Source organism: Pteropus vampyrus, unplaced genomic scaffold (genome assembly GCF_000151845.1).
Source record: "Pteropus vampyrus isolate Shadow unplaced genomic scaffold, Pvam_2.0 Scaffold134, whole genome shotgun sequence".
Taxonomy (NCBI): Eukaryota; Metazoa; Chordata; class Mammalia; order Chiroptera; family Pteropodidae; genus Pteropus; species Pteropus vampyrus.
Window position 1 is genome coordinate 816,332 of NW_011888915.1, and position 24,788 is coordinate 841,119.

Sequence of the window (24,788 nt, forward strand, 5' to 3'; positions counted from 1 at the left end):
AGAATACATGGGACATTAACTTTTCTTTTTTTAAACTTTGGACATCCAAGAATCTTAAAAAAAAAAAATCTTCGAAAAATATTTAGACTTGTGCAGCAGAAACATTTTTCTTTAGAATTTTGGAGGCATTTGCCTCATTGCCTTCCTAAAGTTCCACTGTTGCTATTAGGAATTCTGAAGCCAGTTAGACGTCTGATTCTTAGATGTGGCATGCTCGTGCATGGGCATGCGCTCTCTCTTCCCCCGTCTCCCTCCCACCTCTTTCCCTTTCTCCCTCTTTCTCTCTCCCCCCATCTCTCCTTCTGTCCCCTCCTCTCTCCCCCTCTCTGCTTTTAGGAGCCTCCTTTTGTCCCCATTGTTCTTAAATTTCACTGTTTTCCCTTGGTGTGGATCTGTTTTCATCCATTTGGTCAGGTGCTCAGTGGGCTTTTTTCTGGAAGCTCATGTCTCTCAGCTCTGGGAAATTTTTTAAAGTATCTACTTGATTTTTCTGTGCTTTGATTTTTTTTTTCCCCCTTTTCTCATTGGATCTTGGACTTAATTTACTCATTCTTTAATTTTTTAAATCGTATTTTTCATGTCTTTTTCTCTACTTTCTATGAGATTTTTTTCAGTTTTATTTTCTAACTCTTTGATAGAGTTAATTTCTATTAACATTCCTAATTTTAAAAAACTCTTCTCTAATCCCCCCCTTTTTAAAATGGCACCTTGTTTTTGTTTTATGGTTCTAATTTTTTCTCGTTTCTCTGAGAGTATTGAAAGTTTTTTCTTTTAAAGTTTTCATCTTCCTGCATAATTATTTCCTTTGCATTGCATTTACTCTCCTTGCTTTGGTCTTTTTTTGTGATCTTTTATGGTAGAAGCTTTTTTTTTTTTTTTTGGGTGCGTGGCGATCTTGTCTGCTTGGTTAAGAGTACATGGTCTGTAAAGCAGTTTGGAAGCTGCTCAAAATGCTTGATGGAGCTTTTCCTGTACACAGCATGACCTGACTAGGCTCTTTTTTTAAGTTACAGTGTCTTTAGGTCTTTTCTCTCTGGTCAGTTTCCCTAGAGAATAGGCCTTGTTGCTATTCTGCTGGGAGCTCTCAACATTTGGTACATAAATATATGAATCACTTTTTTCCGACATGCTCCCCTTTCTCCTAAACTCTGGTGTCTCCAGGCCAAACTCTTTGCTTTACCCTGTTCAGAGAATAAACCTGCAGTCTTCTAATGGGAATTCTGGGAGCTGTTTGTATTTAACTGCATCTCCAACCTTTCTTTCTGCTTTTAAATCTCATTTTCACTCCTCCTTCCACCAGTATCTGGTACCACAAATTCCTGAACATTTTGGGGATATAGTGTGAGACAGGTTGCTTTTCTGCTTTCTGGTTTAGGATTCTGCCACCTGTCATTCTGTTTCTAGCTTTTAGGATTTTGTTGCTGCTTCCTCTCCTGTTACTTGTCTTTGTAGTTTTTTTCTCTTAAAATTAACAAAATTTTACTAATATTTACATTTAAGAGGGTTTTGGAAGGGGCATTTAAGAGGCAAATGTGTGTGTTTAATCTTCAACTAGAACATTATAATTGTAATTCTTTTGATTGTCTTTTTTTTCTTTTTTCTTTTTTTGCTAAACTGCAGACTTAGTGAGGTCAAAACACCAGTCATGTTCAACATTGTGTCTTCAGACCCTACACCTGTCATGGCTTGACACGTTCATTGAGTGGTATTAAATTAATCTAGCAGTTAAACACTTGCATAATGGAACATTCTGATAACGGTGTGGAAGAAATGCTTAATATATTTCCCTCTTGGCTCTCATGATTCTTGCAGGAGAGGAGGACCTCATGATGAGACCTAAATTAAAGCAGGCTCTCTTGAATAGAATGATCCCTGCCCTGGTATGCCCTGCTCCAGGCTTCTTCATTCCCATCATCATAAGCAAGCATAGCTTTCGAACTTCTCAGCCTGAGAGAGAGCTCTGGTGGCTCATGGGCTAGTAGAGCCAAGCAGGCTGCTGACAGCATGCGTCCCTGGGTTGTAGGCATGTCTCTGTCACTTTCAGTGTCTGCACATTTGATTTCACTGACTTTTTAGTGTGGAATATTCCATTTTTCGGATATGCCAGTTGGCCTTAGAAGAAAAAGATATTCTGGAAATTACAGTAGGATCACAATACCATTTTTTTTTTCATATGTACCACAAACATTTATTAAACACCTATTTGTACCCAGTACATTATGCTAAGTATCATAGGTTATGTTAAACATTTCTTATTTCTAAAGAGATAAAAGTTGGATATCTTTTGTTTTTCTTGTACTGTTGTTACAGTTTCTTTTTAAAATTGGTGATTATAGAACCATAATATTCATTTTTATTGTGAAACATCGATATATATGAAAGAACCTTATGAAGCATGAAAAGAAATCAAACACTTATAGGTTTACAGCCCATGCCATAGCAGTCTTTTTTGAAAGGTTTTTGATCTCTCACACCTCCTTGCTTTTTAGATCAGTAAGAGAGAGCTGCTTTTTTCATTTTTACTTTATAAAGCCCTGTTTCTCTTCCGTTCTCTCCATGTTTTATGTGCTCCTTTTGCTGAGTAGTGATGGGGATGCCACCTGCTACTGATCACTCGTGGAGCCATCCATCATCACTGTCGCTTTTACAGATATGGTAGTCATCTGCATGTGGCTACATGTCTAGCTTGTATGTTTATTTAGCGGTTTATGAAGTCATTTGAATACTTGGTATAAATGTGAGTTTATCTGGTAGGTTAAGATGGCATTAAGGTAGCAGCCATTTCTTCAGGTAGGTTTCTGTTAGAGCTCCACATCCATGCCTGCCAGTCAGCATGCGCTAGTAAGGTGCCACTCACTGTTAAGTGTTGGGGTGAATACAGTGATAAACCATGCAAAGGTCTACGGAGAGCTCACAGAGTATAGCGAATCCTCGGACAGGCTCCTCTTCTCCTCTTCCCGAATTGTCAGTTAAGTATGAATTACATACAGAAATGTGCACAGATTATAAATGTATAGCTCAGTAAATTATCACAAGCTGAAAACACATCGAACTAGTACTCAGATCAAGAAATAGCATTACCAGGACTCAAAGCTTCCTTCAGGTGCCCTTCAAGTTGCCCCCACCCCCAGGGTAACCACTCACTGGTGTACTAGGTTTGCTTGGTTGATCTTTATATAAATATAATCATATGTGCCTAAGAAACTACTTCCTTTGGTATTTTAGTATAATAGTATATAGAAATAGTGCTTCTGTTAATAGATTTAATGAAAAAATTATTTGTCCTTATTGATAAATGTTGATCCTAATTGTACATAAAGCACCATTTAATAAATTTCATCAAATTACATTTTTAATCTTCAAAGTTATCAGCCTAAATGGTATTAAGGCTTAAAATAACAGTCTTTCTAGTAAATTAATGAAAAAATGGAAGTGTTCTTTCAGGAATGTTAAGGGAAAAATAGTAAAAAATCGGTGTGATTCTGGCATATTGTAGTGCATGGCAAAATTTCATTGAATGAAATATTCAAATTTCTGACTATCCAGGAGGAAGGTTGTTGTAAGCTATGGCAGAAGAAAAGGCAGTGGTGAGAAGAGAAAGCTTGAGTCACAATATATTTACGTTTGATATAGCAGTCAATCATTCCCCCTTCTGCCCTTCAGCATTTGGCAAGTGCTAACCTACTTTGTGTCTCCATTGGATGCCTTTTATGGACATTTATATCAATACGTGGTCTTTTATGATCGACTTTTGCTTGGCACGATGTTTTCAAATTTTATCTTTGTAGCATGTGTCAGTTCTTTATCCTTTTTTAATAGGATGGATTATTCCTATCCAGCCTTTGTATGGATATACCATTTTTTGTTTATGTATTCATCAGTTGATGAACCTTTGAGCTATTATAAATAATGCTGCTGTGAACATTTTTGTATGTGTTTTCCTGTAAAATTATATTTTCAATTCTCTTGGGTATATAATTAAGAGTGGAAGTGCAGGATCTTTTTCTAACTCTATGTTTAACTTTTTTTGGAGAACTGTCAAACTTTCCTACAGTGGCTGCACCACTTTACATTACCACCAGTAATGTGTCAGGGTTCCAGTTTCTCCACATACTCAACAACACTTGTTATTTTCTTTTTTAATTTTTTATGGCTGTATTAGTAGGTGTGAAGTGGTGTTTCATGGTTTTGATTTGCATATTTTAGATGTGCTTTATTTCATAGGCTAAATCTAATGAATAATGATGTTGAGCACCTTGTGTACACTGTCTCCTGTTAACATTTTTACCCTTTTAAAAATTAGATCTTCTTTATTATTCAATTTCTTTGTCAGAATTATTTACCTTATTTTAAATGTTATCCCCTAATTAATAACAATTTAATAGAGAACTGTTCTTGAACGTAAAGAAATTTGGCAATGTTAGAATGAACACAATTTATAGTCACTGTACAACATCTATAGTCTGTATAATATAAAATTTACAGTCCTTACAAACTTTGGCTGTTTCTGAACAACAGAGTAAAATAGCATACTCAGTTGTTTACCTAAAGAAATGTGCTTGTTTACTTTCTGGTAATTACACTGTCTCATTTGGTAGGATTTAAAGAGTATGTAGAAATAGTGGGTTGGTAATGAGAGGTTTAAAAATTGCATTTAAGGTAAGCTTTTTAGAAATTAACTCTAAAATTAGAAGTGGTAAATAACATTTAAAGCTAGAGTTTAGGCATTGATCCAAGATTTTCTGAGACTTATTGAAAATAACTGAAGGAAGGGGTTTAAAACTTAAGAAGAATTTTCTTGCTGTTTAAATAGGACTCAACCAAGGAAAAAATGCGTGGTATACAAATACTTGTAACTTTATGGACTTATTGGTAGTTCATCATTATTTTCTGTATGCTTGTTATGTTCACGTGAACTGTACGGTATATTTTGGTACCTCTTCTCATGGATAAGGATTTATGTTTTTCTTCTCTTTGTTGGTTTGTAGGGTTTGTTGTTGTTCGTTCTTAGTAAATAGAGATAATACAAAAATTACTTTTAAGTGCCTTTAGTTACTGTTATCAGTAAAATTATAAATACTGCCCCTTATGTAATTAGGCCTAATCCTAGCCCTGGCTTTGCTATTGCTTAAAACAGCTCATTTCTAAATTAAAGATCATCTTTAGAACTACTTAGGGGAGGGTAGTGATGGGGCGCAAACTCAAATAAGAATTTAATCCTGTAGGGCAGGGGTCCCCAACCGCCTGGCAGTGGACCAGTGCTAGTCCATGGCCTGTTAGGAACTGGGCCACACAGCAGGAGGTGAGCGGTGGGCTAGTGAGCAAAGCGTCACAGCCTCAACTCCACCTCAGATCATCAGGCATTAGATTCTCATGGAGCACCTGTCCCTGGTGCCAGAAAAGTTGAGGACCGCTGCTGTAGTGTATAAACGTCTTTAAACTTTTTAAATTCAAGTTTGCTTCTATTAGAACTAGAGCTATGAATGATTTCTATATGGGACATTAATCTTTAAACTGTTGTTTAGCTAAAATGTCATATATTTCTTTCCAATAACAACAGTACAGATAGGATGCAGAGGAATATATTATTTTAGATGTGCTGTATTTCACAGGGTAAATCTAGAGTACAAAACATTATTAGCACTTATTCGCAGGTAAATATTTAAAAAAATTGAGGATGATCAAGGCCAAGCGGTGGTACTACAGAAGGTTGTGATTTATCTAAAGTGAGAACATGGATGGGTTTTAGGGTTCTTCTGGGGAGCCATGACAGAGTCTGCTCAGAGTATGGAGAGGAGCATCAGGAAGGTGGGAGTGAGGCATGGTCTGGCGCGTGGTAAAGAGAAAGGCCATCTGAATTTTCAGATGGTTGAATTATTCCTATCTCAACGATGGAGATATAGATAGTTTTGTAATTAACTCAGGACTTTATTTGACATACATAGGTAATTGTACGATTCTTTTTGCAGAAAAAATGCCATTTTTACTTATTTACAGATAAATTTGATCATTGTTTTAAAAAATTACATGACAGAAAAGAATCCAGCCACCAATAGGTATTTATTATCTGTTTACAGTTACACAATGAAGGGATTCCCCATCTACCCAATAGTGCAGTGCAGGGAGAGAACAGAGTCCCACCATGACTTTTCAAACCTGCCTCTCACAGTATATCCTAATACCAGGATTCTGTGACAGGTTGGTTGTACTCAGGCTCCCACCGACCCAGCTGATAGAAGAAACTGGGCATCTTTCCAACTCCAGCCCCTAAATGACAATGACGCTTATTTTCTGAGAGAGTCTGAAGATCCCTGATCCCCAGGGCACTGTGACAGGGAGGACTGTACAGGAAGGGTTTGCAGGGATAGGAAAGGGGAACCTTAAAAAGACATTTTGGAACCAAGTGCCTTATAGATAAGCCCCACTCCAGTTCTAGTACCCATGTCCCCCCCTTGTTTGTGTGCCTAACTTGATTGGCCGGCAGAGCCAAATTAATGGCTGTGGATGCCCACAAAGTGTAAAAAGATGTATCCTTAGGGATTCAGTTATTTAGCCAGTTATTTTTCATGCACATGGTGATCACTAAATCCTTTTTGAAGGTGATTGCCTCTTTTCCTCCACATTGTGGTGTTTTATTTTAAACACCTTTCTTGATGTAACCTAAACTTTATCAGCAGCATTAGAGAAACAAGTCAGAGCTGGGGAGCCTGTTCAGTGAGGTCCTGTAGTCTTCTCAGTGTGTGGAGCATCCATAGCCAGAGCGGGTGCTTTTTGCTGTTTTTATCTTCAAATGGAAATAATACATGTGGTATGTCTACATGATTCCAGCGTCACCTGGAGATGTTTCTTGTTTGCTCATCAAAGAGAAAATGGGGGTTTCTGAGACGGTTGGAATTTATTTGCTCTGTTATGTTACCCTGGTGTGGGACGATCAAATTTCTCATTTCCAGGTTGCTAGGAAACAGGCAACCTATCTTGTAGATACCGGCATGTAAGACCTCTTTATTCTTTGGACTTCTGTACTTCTTAGAATTACCATGCTTCCTTTCTAAAACCTAAATTATGCAGAGGCAACACGATTATTTGACCAAGCTCAGGAAATATAAAACAGGTCAGAAATATCAAGCTAGGTTTAAAGAACATCACTAGGTTTAACGAACATAACTGACTACAGGATATTAAGGCAACATTCTTGAAAAGTCTGTATTTGCCTGTTTTTGCAACAGACTCTTGCTTCTTTTTGTGACCTTCCCAGGGCGCACAAGGTTAGGTGGGAGTAGGCCAAGAGTAGGCTGAGAATACCCTCTCTAGAGCCTCAGATAATGTTAAAGTATTCCAGGTGAACCGTGGCCTCAGGAACTCTTATTTAAAGAAGTTACTGATTTGGTATCCCAGGAACATTGGCTTTACTGTAACTGTTTTGCCCATATGCCTTCCCTTAAAAGAACAATTCACCTTAAGTTACAGTACGATTATTTTGGGAGTACTTTAAGTTTACCATTAGATTACAAGGGTTTAAAAAAAATTGACTGGATGGTAGATGTAGATGAAGATATGGCACAAAAATTCATTTGAAACTACTTTGAAGTATTAATCAGAAAAATTTTGTTGGCTTCCAATTTTGAATGACAGGGGTTAGAGACTGAGATGGTTAATTAAAATTTAATGAATTAGGGAGTTCTATTTCATGTTATGGCAGGTCAAGCTTTCTTTTTCTCTCTCAATTCAAGAGAGAGTTCTTTGCACTAGTTGGCTTAATTGGCTCTTTATGTCATGATAGTGTACGGTAGGGACCCAGACCCCCAAGTCAGTTACACCGATAAATATTCTGTTATTACTGTACAGATTGACTCCCATTCAGCCGGTTTCATCTTTTAAGTGAGCTGTAGTCTATTGTCACATTGGAAAAATTGAATTTAATGTCTCTGTTCTATGAAGATGAGTTGGGTAGACTGTCCAGACTGACAATGGCGGGAAGACACACTTTTCAGTGTGAGTTAAAGTAACTGGAGCTGTAGGTTTGACCAGTGAGAAAGTTGCCGAGATAGAGATGTGTTGACAGAGGTCATATGTAGAATTACATAGAATTTTTTGTTTCCGTAAATGTCTCAATTTAAGATCTAATCTCTTTGCACAAACAATGTAATGATAAATCATCGTTTGCTGTGATTCGTCTTTGTTTTAGTAGGTTATTTTTCTAACTTAAAAAATTATACAAATAATAGATGTTTGTTACAAAAAATTAGAACATATGTATAAATAACAAAAAGAAAAAAAAATCCCCTATGATTACATCATCTGGAGATAAAAACACATTGCCAAGTAGCCTTCCAGAAAGGCTATTCCAGTTTTCAGGTTCTCCTCTGTCTTACTGGCTTTATGCTTGCATTAAAATGTGAAATTTTTATTTAGTTGCAGAATGAGGAAGAGCCTGGGGAGCCGGAGCAGGCTATAGGCGATGCTCCTCCACCTTACAGCAGCATCTCTGCGGAGAGCGCAGGTAGGTGATGGGCGAGGTGACTGTGGAACTCCTGAAATGCACTTAGCCACAGACTTTTAACTAGTATGTGTTTATTGGTGTTTTACCTTGCTTCAGCTTTCCTTAAGTAGTCTCTGAGAGTATTTTCAGTTTGTAGCCTGAGGTGAAAAAAAAACTCAGTTACCATCCTGAAAAACAGGTAAAACCTCATTTCAGTGTGGGGTTTTTATAGAGCTCAATTTCATTCCAGCAGACTCTTAGTATAAAGGAAGTAGAAATCCAGGGACTAGGTAATCACCTGAGTTTTGTTCTTTTTGTATTTTCCTCATTAGCTATTTTGCTCTTTGTGATTCTAGTAGCTATGACCTGGAATATAGTATGTTAGATTTCTTTTATGATAGTAAATTTTAATAATAATAATAATAATAATAAAAAAGAAAACTAGAAGTATCCCAGCTCTTTCATTCTGTTCCTGATGTTTAAATGTTCCTCATAGTTTAAACCCTCAATTAACCTTAAGTCTTTCCATTTTATGCCAGATTGTCTTTTTAATTTTCACGTTTATGTGTAGAAGGTGTGGGAGATAGGAAAGAAAATCTCAGTAATTGAGGACTTTTGATAACTAGAACTTCCTGATAACCAGTTCTGCTTTAATTGCTGAAAGTTGACCAGTTTCGATTAAACCTCTTCCATATTGTCTAAAACAGAACTGTGGCAGAATGGCAAGTACATAGCCCATGGTGCCACAATTGAACCCAATCTACTCCCAGGGTAGATATGCAGGTTGAAGACAGCGTTCATCTCAAACACAGTCTCAGAATCCTTTTCAATAGACCACTTCAGGCAGCTGCTGTCAGTTGATGTGAGTTAAACCTATTGGTAGTTTCTGCGGCCCAAGGCCGCTATGATAATTAGGAGGAACATAGGTCAGAAAGTTTTTCACCTCGACTCTTGCTTCAAAATTCTGAACTCTGTCTCCTTGTATTAGTTAAGATTCTTTTATTTATAAGCATCTGAAACTAACAATGCTAACTTAAGGTTTTGGAATAATTCAAGGGTGTCTTATGGAATTAAATTAAGATAGGAACACCAAGACTTGGGAAAGAATCGCAATGCCATGCCCTATCCACTGATCCCTGCCCAGGCTATGAGAACTGGTCTTCTGTTAGATAGTTCCAGTGAAAATTCTAACTCCAACTGATTAATAAGAAATTGAATTCCTGTTTTATTAATGACAAAAATCCTTTATATTTATAGTTGGTAATTTTTTCTGAATATCTGAGTTTCTACTTTCTGTAATTGTAAAAAATTATAACCATTTTAGATAGAAATCTTTGTCAAACACTGCTCTCCCTTACTTACATCTCATATTCTTTGTTTATATTTTTCGTTTTGATTTAGAATTACAATCAAACATTCTCTGGTAGGTATTCCATTCTATATTATATTATAGTGATTCCTTTATTCATTAAGACATATGGAACTTTTTGACTCAAGAATTAAATTCCCTTCTTGCTGTCAGATGGCATCTCCTATTGCTATCAACATATGAGGTCCTTAACCTCTTTCTCTTTTGTTTTTGTTAATCTCGAGATTGGTTATAAAGGTAAACTCTTTCTAGTATAAGGATTGAAGAACTCTCTCTCGAATAAAGTCTTTGAGTTTTGTGGCATTTCATCTTGTAACTGTAGACCCAGCTCAGAATGGTCCTGTTCTGTTTAATAAGATGCCGAGTTGCTCTTCAGAGACAACAGACCAAAACCGTATGTCATGTAGCTGAAGCATGCACAGGGGAGAGAACTTTGACTTCTAGCTGCACCCCAGAATCAAAGTCTCACCCACCCTATTCACCCACACACAGAAACAAAGGACTTGGACATAAGTGGAACTTGGACATCGGAACCCTTTCAGAAGCGACGGGTCTGTTGTTCAGGAAGATCCAGTGCTGACAAACTTTACCATAAATGACCAAATTCCAAGATCCTCCAGTTAAAACTTGCCCCACTAGTGCTTCCCTTAACCTTGACCAATGAGCAAGATAGGTTTGAGGTGCCCTTTAGTTTCCCATCTTCTTGGTCGGTGCTTTCTTGATCAATAAACCTTTTCTTTCTTCAAATTCTGATGTTTAGAGTTTTGGCCTTTCGAAGTGTCAGGCACATGAACTTGGGTTTGGTAACAGTCTGACTACACACAGAGTCCTTAAACAAACAAACTAACAAAACCCAGACTTAATGTCCTGGCTCTCTTCTGAGCTCTTGAGTTACAAGTAAGTGAAGTGTCAGGGAAATCCATTTTTATGGATCGCAAATTACTTAAGACCATTAGTTTTTTGATATTTATAAACTGGAGTTTTCTGATTTTACTTTTTTTTTTTTTTTTAAGAAACCTCTAAAATGCCTTAAATGGCCTTTTCCCCCTTCGTTGTTAAATTAACATGGCTTAGATTTTAGATAAATGTTGACTTGTGTATACCTATTATTCCATTTATGAGAAAAACAGAAACAGAATGGTACACCGTGTTGATGGTGGGGAGGAGCACAAATCATTTTGTATACTCGCTACCTATTTTGTGATTATACATTTGAACTATCTAACAAATTGAATTTTTTGGTTTTGAATGTACTAAATAAACTTGAAAAGATTGTCATTAAACTTTTTGTGAAAACTAAAATTTTATGAGGTATCTGTATTGATGGATTCCATTTTTAAAAAATCTTTTGAAATAGGGAAATAAGAATGTTGTTTTCTCTCAACTTAAAGTATTAATGTATTCAGAATTACTATGTCAGTAGGCTAATTCAAATTGTGCATTTCAGTTTGTGATATGACTGGTGTGATTTGATTAAAAGTAAAAACATTTTTTCAGAAATTATATGTGGAATTTTTTATGTCTGTATATACATGTGTATGTACATATGTGTATGTATGTTAATAGTTATTTTGACACACACAAAAAATAGGTTCCTTAAATTATAATAGGTGGCAGCTTTAGTTTCAATAATACATTTTCCTGTATTTTCTTCTAAAAGCTTTGATATTTTATTTTCCCCCTCTAGATCTGTATTCCATCTGGAATTATTTATTCTATATAATGTGAGGTAACAATTAACATTAAGGTCCAGCACCATTTATTGAAAAAAATCATTTTTTTCTCCTTTGTAGTGTAGCGCCACCTTTGCCATAAAATAGGTGACCATCTATATGTTTCCGGAGTCAGTATTCTGCTCTTCGATCTATTTATCTTTTTTTTTTTTTATTTAATGAAAACTTTAACTTAAAGGGAAAAGTCCTTTTATTTACTTATTTTTCTCCTGTTTTTATTATTATTATTATTTTTTTTTTTTAGTGACATTGGTTAACGATATCCAGTAAATTTCAAGTGTATGGTCTATTTATCTTTGTGTCTGTGCCCTACTGTCTTAATTGCGGAACTTTATATTCTTGATCTCTAGTAATGTAGGTCCCTTGGCCTTTTTGTTCTTCAAGATTGCTTTGGTTCTTGACCTTTTACATTTCCATGTATAGTTTAGAATCAATTTGTCAATTTTTATTAAAAAAAACATTTATTGGAATTTTAGTTGGTTTTGTATTGAATCTATGGATAAGTTTGAAGAGAAATAACGTCTTTATAGTACTGCATCTTCCAGTCTATAAACATTCTGTAACCCTCTATTAAGATCTTTAATTTCTCTCAATAAGATTTTGTAAGTTCCAATATAGAGGTTTTGCACATTTTTATTAGGTTTAAAAATCTATTCCTAGATATTCAGTATATTTTGGTGCTATTATAATGGTTCGTATATAATTTATTTTCTATTCATTACTGGTATATGGAAATATAATCAGTGGTTTATATTAACAGTGTATCCAGAGACTGCTAAATTCATATATGAATTCTAATAGCTCATCTGTAGATACTCATGAATTTTATACATATATAATTATGTCACCTATGATTAAGGACAGTTATATCTTCCTTTCCAATTCTTATATCTTATATTTCCTTTTCTTGCCATATTGCATCAACTAGTAGGACCTCTAAGATAATATTTGATTAAAGTGGTGCTAGTGGGCATTTTTGTCAATTCTCTAATTTTAAGTGAGAGAGCTTTTAATAATTTCCCATTAATTATGATATTTATTGTAGGTTTTTCATGGAGATTCGTGATAAGATTAAGGAAGTTTCCTTTTATTCCTAACTTGTTAAGTGTTTTATTATTAGGTGTTGAATTTTATAAAATTTTTTCATCCACGTGAAGACAATAGATTTTTTCCTTTTTTCTGTTAATGAGGTGAATCGTATTGATTGATAATTTCAATAATTATCAAATTATTGATATTTTGGTATCAAATTACAGTAAAATTAGAAGTTAATTATAATTAACCAAAGAAGAAAAAAAGAAAAATGTTAATCATGAACTACAGAAATTTTTTCAAAAATTATATAGACATGTAATTCATTTGTAAATAGATCTTTTCTAATAGATACTGACTCTTTTATAATATAATCCAATGAGACTGAAGATACATTAAAAAGAAGAAATGAAAGATTTAATGCAGATAAGTAACGATTTAAAGTTGATTTTTCATGTTTATAAATGAGAGGAAACAATGGTACAGGTTTACAAACACACACACAGGCGAAGTATTTTTAATTTAAATGTTTTCCATATACCACTGTTAATATTAAATCATTTCGTGAAGATGCCACATAACAATTGAAAAAAAGTGTTTGAAAGCACTTGGGAGGGCAAAGTGAATCTGGAATTTAAATAATTGAAGTATGGATAATTTAAAAATCATTCCTGCCCTTAGTCATCTGTAAACATCTTTTGATTCAATTATTCTACATGTACCATTAGAGGAATGCCCGGTTTTTGTTTGCCGGAATTAGTGGAAATTCAGCTATTCAGATAATTGTGACTTCCTTTTTATTCTGCAGCATATTTTGACTACAAAGATGAGTCTGGGTTTCCAAAGCCCCCATCTTACAATGTGGCCACAACACTGCCCACTTATGATGAAGCTGAAAGAACCAAGGCTGAAGCTACTATCCCTTTGGTTCCTGGAAGAGTAAGTCCAATTTACCATGTTACTTGGTGGCTGCTTTATAGGAATTAAGTTATTTTCATTTTCACTTTTGATTTATTATTTATGATTGTATTGATTAGTAAAAGTACAACTAATTTTAAAAAAACAAGCACATTTTCTTTCGCGATAATAAACTTTTACCTCTTCCTGAAAATAATTAGGTAAAAGGTACAAATGAGCAGAAAATCACAGGTCAAAGCTGTTCATCTCTCAAGTCTCCTGGCATGGCTGAAATTTCTTGGAGCAGGAACTGATTTAGGAAATACGCTGACTTCACCTTGATTGTGCATACTTAATATTTCAGTAGATAGCTGTTAGGGAGATCTATGGAGAGAATAAGTAAGTGCAACTTTATAGAATTAAACTCATAAAAGGTTCCTCACAACCTTCTAGATGGACCCCCATGCCACCAGCAGTCCAGATTATGCCATCTGTCAGGGCATAGTGAATTCAGATCTCATCTGCCCTGATGTTAACTCATGGGAGTAGGGAGAGATTGTGATGAAAGTGAGCTTGGAGAGTTTTGGGTACTCTTGGTTCTTGATGTCAGGCCTGTAAGTGATGTAGATGTGGTTTAAATATTCATCCAGGTTGAAGCTGATGCGGGTAGGGCCTTGGGCCAGATAATGGGAGAATGGGGAGCAGAATCCAGTCCCCAGGGATGTGAGGCGATCAGGGCTCCAGACTCTAGTCCCGGCAGGAAACGAGAGTGAAAGATAAAAACAAGCGCAGTCTGGGCAGTATAGTGGCACTACAGAAGTTCAGGCCTTAGATTAGGGAACTGTTTACAGACCACACTTTTAGGGATGGGGCTCCTAAAACCCACTGCATGGCAGAAATAATAGTTTATTAGCCCAGTCTAGGCTGATTTTACATGGTGACGTGCATTCAGTTTTTATATGTGCCAAGGGAAACTAAGAACCCTCATGGAGCTTATTGTCTGAGGGCCAAATTCTTAATATAACTACTATGTATTGGAAGCAGACAACATGCTTGGTCCTATGTTTGGTGCTTTTATATAATATTTTGTATATTGTTTCAGTCCTCACAGTTACCTCACAGGGTAGGGATTATATTATCCCCATTTTTCAGAGTAAAAACAGTTTTAGAGAGATTAAGTAATTTGCCCAGTCATTTAGTTAATAAGTAGCATGGGTGAGAGCCAAACCCAGATATTCTAGACTCCAAAGTCCTTATATGTACTCTATAGACGTGTTGGAATATGTGGCAACTATCCCATGGAAATAGATCAGTCGATTAGCTCTGACTAATCACAGAACTCTTTGGAATACTTTTATTTGGCAAATGTATGTATGTAGAAACATGTTAAAGGGTTCTATTATTCAGCAAACCTATACAGAACACTTTTTTATACAGCGCGTATGTTCTCTATTTTGTAGTGGATAAGTAGGAAGCTTTGTATAAGGCAACATTCCTGCCATGCAGGAGCTTAAAATCCAGATGGGTGGAGGGGAAGGGCCCACAAATACCCATATCTAAGCAACAGCACAGGAGCAGTGAGCAATAAGAACTGTGACTTTTTATTATATGGTCGTGGGGAAGATGAGATTTGAAATGGGCAGCAAGTGTTAATAGATAAGAACATTCCAGAGGGAAAATCCCAGGAAGGAGGTATGACTTCACCTAGGTGCAGGGTAGGTTATGTGCATGTAGTAATTGGTTTTGCTTGAGCAAAGAGTTTGTGACCAGAACTGTAGGTTATAGAATCTCCTGAATGCTAGGCTGAGGCATTTAGACTTATATGTAGGTCACATAGAGTCTTCAGTTTTTGAGCAGGGGTTATAGTAAGGCAAGTATGGTGGTTTGGAAACATTAGCCTGGCATCAATTCATTGGAAGAATTCTGGTAGTAGAGATACCAAGAACAGGAAGAAAAGTTGGAAGCATTTGCAATATTATAGATACTCCTCGACTTTCGTTAGAGCTACATCCTGATAAACCCACTGAAGGTTGAAAATGTTGTAAGTCGAAAATACATTTAATACACTTGACCTACGAACAGCATAGTTTAGCCTGGCCTAGCCAGTTTCTGTTGATGCGTATCAGTTTTGCACTACCGTAAAGTTGTAAAATCGTAAGTCAAACCATCATTGAGTTGAGGACTGTGTGTATTAGAAATTATTTCCATGTATTTTTGTAACATATCTGAGTAATTATGCAAAAAAAAGAATTAGTTTCTAATCTAGCAAAGCCTTTATATATCCTACTAATAGGAAGTCATAATACTAGATATTTAGTATTTTTAAAAATATGAAACAAACCATTCTTTTAAAAATTTCAAACAAGTGTGTTAAGCTAGAAATGGAAGCTGCCTCTGGCCCTTTCCTCTTCGCTAGTTTCCGCTTCCCAAGGGAAGCACTGTCAACACATGGTTATGGGTCTCCAAGCTCATTTTTTTGTGTAGGGCAAGTTTCAATTGCCCTTTAAGTTTTGTTTGTTTGTTTGAACTTGAGTAACTCTCATTGGACTGTGTACAAGTCTACCACTTTTAAGCGTATATTCATTTATTTTTCAACATCTCAACACGTATCTATATCAATTGAAAAAGTAGGCTACAGTATGTTGGCGTCAGTGTTGGTCAAGATCATATTACTTCTAGACTTGAAATACATTTTCAAGTTATAATGGAAGGGATCCTCTCTACCAGTAAAATTGGAAGTGAGGTTGTTTCAGACCTGGGTGCCAATATAAACCAATGATTATGGAGTCGAGCAGTGGACAGGCCTGATTCTTCATGTATGATCACACTATCCTTTTTTCTTTCCCCTATGTCAGTCTCATAAAAACACTTGAACTAGTCAATTGTATCCCCTTAATAGGCCCTGCATTACTAATATTCTGGGCCCGACATAGGGCTTGGATTACTGATGTTCTAGAATTTAAGCAAAATATGTAAAATACATGTGTGTGTATATATTTACACACAAATATATATACACATACATATACATAGGTACATATTTATATAAAGGAACTTTGTGAACTTTACAGTTTTTGAGGTGTATTGTTAAAGAACTTGGGTTATAAAATGAAAAATTCTTTTCATTTAGAAAATTATGGAGATTTGTTTTTTTTTCTAGTTATATCTTTTAATTTTTAGACAATGAAATTAAAGTTTTTTAGGTCTTTTAAAAATAATTCTTATTGAAGTAACATTGGTTTATAACATTATGTAAGTTTCAGGTGCAAAGTGAAATTTTTTAACACATGTTGAGCTTTAATGCTCATAGTTTTAAATTGAGCCAAAGCAGTAAATTTTCTCTTTGGTGCCACTTTTGTCCCTTTCTCTATTTTTCTTGATGTCTTTCCTTTGCCTAGAAATAATTCATTATGAATTTACCTTCTTCTTTTTCTTTTTGTTTAGGATGAGGATTTTGTGGGTCGGGATGATTTTGATGATGCTGACCAGCTGAGGATAGGAAATGATGGGATTTTTATGTTAACTTTTTTCAGTAAGTATGTACACATAGCAGAGCCACTTTCCACAAACCAGATTGCTTTGGATTATAGGTAGATCTGACTGAATTAAAATAACTAGTTGAACTAATATTTTAATACATTATATTTGGTGCCTTTTACTGAGATGTCAGAGTTTAGTACACTTTTATCTTAATATCCCTGCTCTTGTCTACTTCTGTGAATATTTATGGAAAATGTAATTAAAACAGTTATGGGGATGCTGCATTTTTACATGAGCTAAGCTTCATCTTTCAGGTCTGCAGGGCCCCTTAGGCCTTGTTTCTACTCATACCTGACCTGTAAAATAGGAATTAAATGCTTTTGTCTGATGAATTTTGTTTTGTAAGCTGCTATTTCCTAATAGATCAAAGTCAACATGATTTTTCCCCCTTGATGTTATTATGTATTTATCTTTCCATATGCCTTACTTAGAAATGAGCAGCCATTCCTTTTATTTGTTGTACTGAACAGATATAAAGGAAATGCAGTGCTTTTAGAGGTGACATTATGTAATTCATAGAATTCAAAATTCATAGAAGCAGGAGGATGAACAACTTGAATCAGATTATTTGGGAGCTCTAATTTAATGTTCAAGACATTTACTGAAGTGTAATACATACAGTAAAGTCATAAGTATGCAGTTTGGTGAATGTTAAGGCATTTTTGAAAGTGAACAGCAGAAGACATAATTGTGTAACATCTGATTTTCGGAAAAGATATTTTCTTTTTTGCTTTGGGGAAGTGGGTTAAGAATTGTGGAGGATGGGTAGACTGCCTTTTGTCCTTGGGAAGGCCTTTTAAGCAGAAGCAAGTGGAGAAGGCCTTGTTGCTCTGGGTAACGACATGTCTGACATCTTTTTTTCTTCTCTGCTTTTACAGTGGCATTCCTCTTTAACTGGATTGGGTTTTTCCTGTCATTTTGCCTGACTACTTCAGCTGCAGGAAGGTATGGGGCCATTTCAGGATTTGGCCTCTCTCTAATTAAGTGGATCCTGATTGTCAGGGTAAGTTATACATCAGAGAAGATAGTCTCTGTAGAGAAACAATAAGAATAACTTTGAATATTTGATTTTTTCATTTGCTTTTTTTGCATTATGTCACATTTAAAATTATTTTTGGTTTGCCTTTGTGCTGGTTTCAAGAAAATGAACCTAAATCAGTTGCAGTTGATTCATGCATACAGGTTTTGTAGTCAAATCTAGTAAATATAGGTGGTCCAGGGGCATCTATACTATAGGTTGTTTACCACTTGTTTTCTCCGTTTTTAATCTTTATAGTATGATAATGCATGTGTTTGTTCTGAAATTAGTTTTTATAATGAAAGGAAGGATATTATATCTCTGGTTTCTTGTCAAAAACTGGCATTCTTCTTATTACTTCTACTGAAGTTTTAGTGTATCTTCTTTCCTCCTCCTCTCTTTTCCCTACTTTCTCCCTTTCTTTTCCTCCTTCCCTTCCAGGACTGGTTATCAGTAGCTTCATTGGTTATGCCAGAATGTTTAGAGAGCCAAAACTGTTTAACAAGTAGCTATTCCATTAAGGGACCTTAATTTCTAAAGTAAATTAAAGATCTCTTCAGTGATTTGGAAGTTACCAGTTAGAATTGCATGAAGTAGTTTAGTTATAAAAGATTTTGTCTCTTAAAGTGTCTTCTGATTTCAGATAAGTTTATTGCTATTGTAAGCTTTACAGATAAAACCAATATATTTATCATAAATTTTCATTAAACTAATTAATAGGTGTTAACTGACCAACCACTGGAGTTGTTTAAAACTTATTTATCTAAAGAACTTGTTAATATTTTTTAAGATTCCAAGTTCTTTTGAGAATCTGATAAAAGTTATGGGCTTTTTCCTCAAACAGCTAATATATACTCATCTAAAACATGGACTTTGGGTTAAGAACCTAAGCCCTTCTCTAAATCTTAATTGTTATTAAGAAATAAAATACTATATTTTAATGCTCAAACTGTGTTAAACTCTTGGACACCAAAGTCCACAATAGAAAACAGATACAATTAGTTACCAATTTTTTTTTACTAAATATTTAAATTACCTAAATTTTAAAACTGAATTTAATCAATTTATATTAGTTAGGATGGCTTTGTCTGTGAGTAACAGGAACGGTTCAAATGGCTTAGAAAACAGCGGGGAAAATTTATTTCCTGTGAATCAAGTCCTGTTGTGGAAGTTAGTTAAATCAGTGTTCATTGACTCTGCTCAGCCTGTTAATATAGTTAATATCCTTGAGGGTTAAGGCATCACATCAGAAACACAACAGTGCTTGATGAAAGAAAGTTCTTTAACCTTTCTCTTTAAGAGCAAAGAGGCCTCAGTAGCCCTGAATTCCCTTTGGCTAGAATAACATCATATGCCGGTCCCTGCAAAAGAATGGGAGTTTCAGGATGTGTAGGAGAAAGCTCCTCAGGCCTTGGCTGGAGGAGTAGAAACAAAATCAGGGCTCTTTAGAAAGGAGGCCAAGTTGTTGGTTATGGCACAGAGTAAGCAAAGTAAAAGTATCATCTCAAAACATATTTCAAGAAGAGCCAATATCATGTGGGCCAAAAAAACAAACAAAAATACCCCATATTCAAACACTTTCAAAACAAGGAGTCTATAAAGCTCAGTGCTATCATATTTCAAGATTGCTTTTCCATGAGAGGAAGGATATTTGCATATGTTGTAAGCATTTCAAATCAGTAATATATAAAATACTTCGATTTATTTAAAAAAATTATCGTAAGAGCGAAACGACAGCATTCGTATACAAAATAGTCTTGTGTTTTGTGTGCCTTTAAGTTAAAATATGAAATTATCTGCTAAGCTACTACGAAATGTTTTGCTTTATTTTTTAGTTTTCAACCTATTTCCCTGGATATTTTGATGGTCAGTATTGGCTTTGGTGGGTGTTCCTGGTTTTAGGTAAGTGCTTTTAACATAGACAAAGGAGAGAAAAGATTATCTTAAATTTACAAATAAAATTACTTTTAGTAAACCCTCATCTCGCTTACTATCTACAGTAATATATTAGTCAGCAATAGTAAGTATAATTTTAAAAGTATTTCTCTCTTAACAGGTGGTTGTCACCATCAAAATAACATACATGTTAATAAAACGTCTCTTAACGGTGCAGGTTTTTCCTAACCCATTCATACACACTTCTCTGGTTCCCCATGTGACCAATGTGGCACACTGATAAGATGACTTTATAGTCTGGATTTTTTTCCTTGTGAGTTACTGCTACAAAGCGTTCACAAACTGAACCCCAAATTGCTTATAGACATATTGTAATCAGTTGAACTACTCATGAATGAATGTGTCCCATCATCAGTTGGATTGGTCAGTAGGAAACAGGAAATATATAGCCTGGCTATAAACATAAGTTCTGGAAGAACCATTATTGGGTTTCCAGAATTCTTTAGTTCATTATTAATGAGAATAAGAATTATTTTGTGATAAGGAGGAGGTTTTTTTTAATGCCAGGCATTTTAGCTTCTTGGTCTCAAGATCATATTTTTTACTTTAAATATTTATTTAAAAATCTTCCAAGACATTTTAAAGCAAAGAAATGAACAATGAGGTGAATATTGTTGGCTTTTTCATTCTTTGTGAAGAAAATGTTTTTGATAACAATAACAGAGCACCATCATTTCTATAAAATAGTAATAGCAGGGCTATCCTGTAGCTATTAAAGATGTTCTAATCACCTTGCTCTGCTTCTGTGACATCACTTTTTTCTCTCTCTCCTGTTTTGGTACTTCTTACTTAATGGCAGTGCCGTTACATGGTCTGGCTAGCACAGCATAGCACACACCCAACAGGTACTTAATACAGTCAGGACCTATCTTCTTTGCCTAGGGTGACAGAGCCATGCATTCCTGACCCTAAAACGTGCAAATCATCTATCTCGCTATCCCTTACCTCCCCAATAGCATCATCTACTCTATTATTAGTCATTAGAATTCTAAGGAAAGAAAAATAGTGATTTTTCTCCCTCCCTTGATTACTGAGAAGCTTATTATATTAATAATAAAAATGACCTACAGGAGAGTTACTTTGGAGGAATAGTTTCTAGGCTTGCTTATTCTCTAAACCAGAGGTCCCCAATTCCCAAGCTGCAGACTTCTGTGGCCTGTTAGGAACTGGGCCACACAGCAGGAGGTGAGCAATGTGTCAGTGAGCAAAGCTTCGTCTGTATTTGCAGCTGTTCCCCAGCACTAGCATCACCACCTCTGCTCCACCTCAGATCATCAGGCCTTAGATTCTCATGGAACACCGGTCCCCGGTGCCAAAATAGGTTGGGGACCACTGCGCTAAACTCTGTCTTTAAGAGAATGGCTGACTTCCCTCTTCCCCAGATCCTAAAGTTCAAGCAAACCCTGAATGGACCAAAGAAAAATCATTAAAGTATATTTTCAGATTGATCGTTAACAACATAGATTAAAGAAATTTAATAGACCGATTTCTTAACTATATTAAAGTTTCATGGGAGATAAATTTATGATGCTTTATAATTGATCATTCTTGCTATCTTGTTGCTTAAAGCGGTGAGATTTTGGATGTGTACTTAATGCATTTGGACCCAATGTTTGGGTCATTTTTGGAACTTCTCTTGCAAAGAGAACAAATTTTTTTGGCGTTTTCCCTGTAAGGATCAGGTCTGCACAGAGTTCTTAAGGTGGCAGCTCATGAGCTACATCTAGCCTGTAGCTGTTGGTTCTTTCTACAGTTATTTTGAGAAGTTTTTTTTTATTAGTTGCCATCATTTAAAAATCAAAAGTTTTCACATAAAACGTCTAAATTATTTTTACTTTTCTTAAAAATGATAATATCTAGCAAAACTGGACTATATACATGGCACCTGCCCTTTGACTGGATCTGAGTTGTAGCTATCCCCTCCATACAGGCTGTGTATACGCTAGTTCACTAGGATCCCCCCACCCAGCATTTGGAGGGGTGACCCTTGCTCTTCAATCTTGTTTTGGTGCCAAACAATGGTGTTTACTGAGCTCAGTGCTGATGACACTTGGTTACTGCCAAAAATCAATTCTGAGTACAAAGCATTTCCCACCACTGAGTATGTTTTAAAATGTATCCACAAGAAGTTACTGCTAACAGGTACAGATTTTTTTAGGGGTGATAAAAATGTCCTAAAATTAGATATGGTTTTGGTTGTACAACTCCATAACTATACTAAAAGCCAGTGAATTGTACACATTAAATGGGAGAACTTTATGGTACGTAAATTATATCTTCATAAAGATGTTTAAAAAATGTGTCTAAGACTCGGACCATCTTTGAAGGAGTGTATAAGCTCCCGTGGGAAGGGCATATCACCTTCCTGCACACTCTTCCAAGAGGTGCAAACTTCTGTGAATGTATAAATTCTGGTGTAGCCATACAAAATCAGCCTTACTCCTTTACCTGTCTGGTAAATAAATGGCAAAATACCCTATTTTTTTTCTCTTAAGAATAAAGAAATTAAATTTGAGACTGTAAGAATTACTGTAAATAGGTAAGAGGATCCTGACATCTAGTGGACAACATTATGTACAACATTCGACAGGGAAAAAGATTGCATGTCAAGAAAGGATGAAACTTTTTTTTACTTGAAAAAAAGTTTATAATCTCTCTTTTTGTAGTTATCTTGGAATAGATTTTGGAACTCAGAGGATAGGTTTTGTTTTTGTTTTTTTTTTTTTTAAATTTTAGAGCTGTTTTATTTTGAAGATAGGTTTTGATAATGCTTCTCAGTAAGGCTTCCAAATACAAATGTTTGCCCCATTTTTTTTTTTTTTGACCAATTAGATTCTGAATATGCAGAAGAGATTTTTATTTGGTTCTTATATTTTCTCATTGAGAAGTGGAAATTTTGGTGTGGAAATCCTTCAGAAAGTTTGGAGGAAACTGCTCATGTTTTGATAGCTTTTAGCAGAAAAACAATGAAGTAGCGCTATCAAGAGGGATATTTTTGGGGAGAGGACTTAATGTGGAACTTGTAAATTCATTCTTGACTTTTTTTTTTTAATTAGGCTTTCTCCTGTTTCTCAGAGGATTTATCAATTATGCAAAAGTTCGGAAGATGCCAGAAACTTTCTCAAATCTCCCCAGGACCAGAGTTCTCTTTATTTATTAAAGGTATTAAAGAAAAAAAAACTTTTATAGTCCCTATAATCATGTGATACGTTGAATATTTCTATTCAGGTTTAGAGTAGAGCATACCTCCTCTGGTTGGGGATATAGAGAAGGTAAGGGAGTCACAGTCATTGCTTTTTAGCAGTTTCTGGTTTAGTGATGGATGTTTCTACAAAAAAACTGTAGAAAAGCAAGTTAGAAAAACTGCCATAGGAAAAAACGTTATCTTATGTTCTGACATTGCAGAAAAGACAGGAGTCTTAGTAGTCATCAGGGAGTTAGGATATTTGGCTGGGACTCAGGGTTCTAGATCTTTGGATCTTGAATCCCCAAATCACTCCTTACTGTTATACCAGTCCCAAAAGACAGTATCAAGAAGGAGCCTTTCAGGCCTAATCACTTAGCTCTAATTATGTAGGTCCCTGAACCCTGAGTCTGAAGAGACCATGGGATCCTTTAGGGACTCCTTTTGCATGGGCTGCTAACAAGCCCACAAAGGTTTGCATTTCTTAAAATTAGTCAGAGAGGCTTTCCTTTGCTTCAGGGTCACAGCACTGATATACCACTCTGGTAGTAAGGAAGGTCAAACCGAAGGAAAAGAAAAGGAGAAAGGGCTTGATCCCCTGCCTAGAATAGGAGCACTAAGCCCAGCTCTTCTTTGAGTCACGTGTTTGTTTTTCCCCAGAGGCTGATTGCATCTTATTTCAGCTGCAAAAAAAGAAGAGATAGGGAGTCTCGGAAAGAGAAGAGTACACTGGAGAGAGGCCTCTCATAATAAGATCTAATAGACTTCTTGGACCTCACCCTTTGTTCCTTAAGACTGTTGAGGATGGGTGGATCAGTCCTGGCCCCTGAGAGTCTTGAGCAACACCTAGGGGCCAGGCCAGTCAAAAGCCTCAGGCAAGGCCTTGCCAGGGGTGTAGGAATTGAGATAAACCTTAAATGATAGGTAGAATTTCTACTAGTGGAAATTGGATAGTCAGGGGAAGAATTTTATAACCACCTGAGGCAGAGTGGAGAACAGAAATACAGGCAGGGAAGTATGGCACTTGCTCAAGGGACAGCAGTTTGATTGTAGCATCAAGGAGTCGAGGGTCAAGGCTGGAAAGCCAAGTTGAGACAGTGTTCTCAAATATCTTGAGTACTAAGGCCATTTGCAACAGAGTCAATAGAATTCTTGGAGTAGCCCTTTAAACCCAGTGATGTGTTGGCTCAGTGCAAGGCTAATAAGCCTACATGAACGTCAGTGTATTCTGTGTGAACTGTTGGGTTGTAATAGTTTATATAGGTAATTGTATGCTAAGAGTGGAGTTCTCAATTTTGAAGATTCATGTAGGTCTCAGAATGTATGTTTCTAGAAAAGAAAGTATACCATATTTAATTTGCCCCCTGGTGGAACAGCATTGAAATTTTTTAAGTAACAGAATAATATGATGAGAATTTCTTGAATGTAACAAAATTTTTTTCAAGCATGGTATATTAATAATAACATTTATAAACTTTTCGATATTATCAGATACTTTATTAAGCACTTTACATGTATAGTTAAATGTACTTATACAAGTAACAGAGGGCTATAGTGATAGATAAGCTCAGATTCATGCA

At 35.7% G+C, this 24,788-nt stretch overlaps 1 protein-coding gene across 1 annotated transcript in view; it reads left to right on the plus strand.

Annotated features, from left to right (window-relative positions):
- NDFIP1 (Nedd4 family interacting protein 1) overlaps nucleotides 1-24,788 on the plus strand; it is a 71,857-nt gene that overhangs the window by 42,079 nt on the left and 4,990 nt on the right. The window contains exons 2-7 of the mRNA XM_011367502.1: nucleotides 8,413-8,500; nucleotides 13,422-13,552; nucleotides 16,955-17,042; nucleotides 17,929-18,053; nucleotides 19,904-19,970; nucleotides 23,081-23,186. Of these exons, the coding sequence (XP_011365804.1) occupies nucleotides 8,413-8,500; nucleotides 13,422-13,552; nucleotides 16,955-17,042; nucleotides 17,929-18,053; nucleotides 19,904-19,970; nucleotides 23,081-23,184 (603 nt within the window). The 3' untranslated portion in view covers nucleotides 23,185-23,186. The remainder of the gene's footprint in view (nucleotides 1-8,412; nucleotides 8,501-13,421; nucleotides 13,553-16,954; nucleotides 17,043-17,928; nucleotides 18,054-19,903; nucleotides 19,971-23,080; nucleotides 23,187-24,788) is intronic.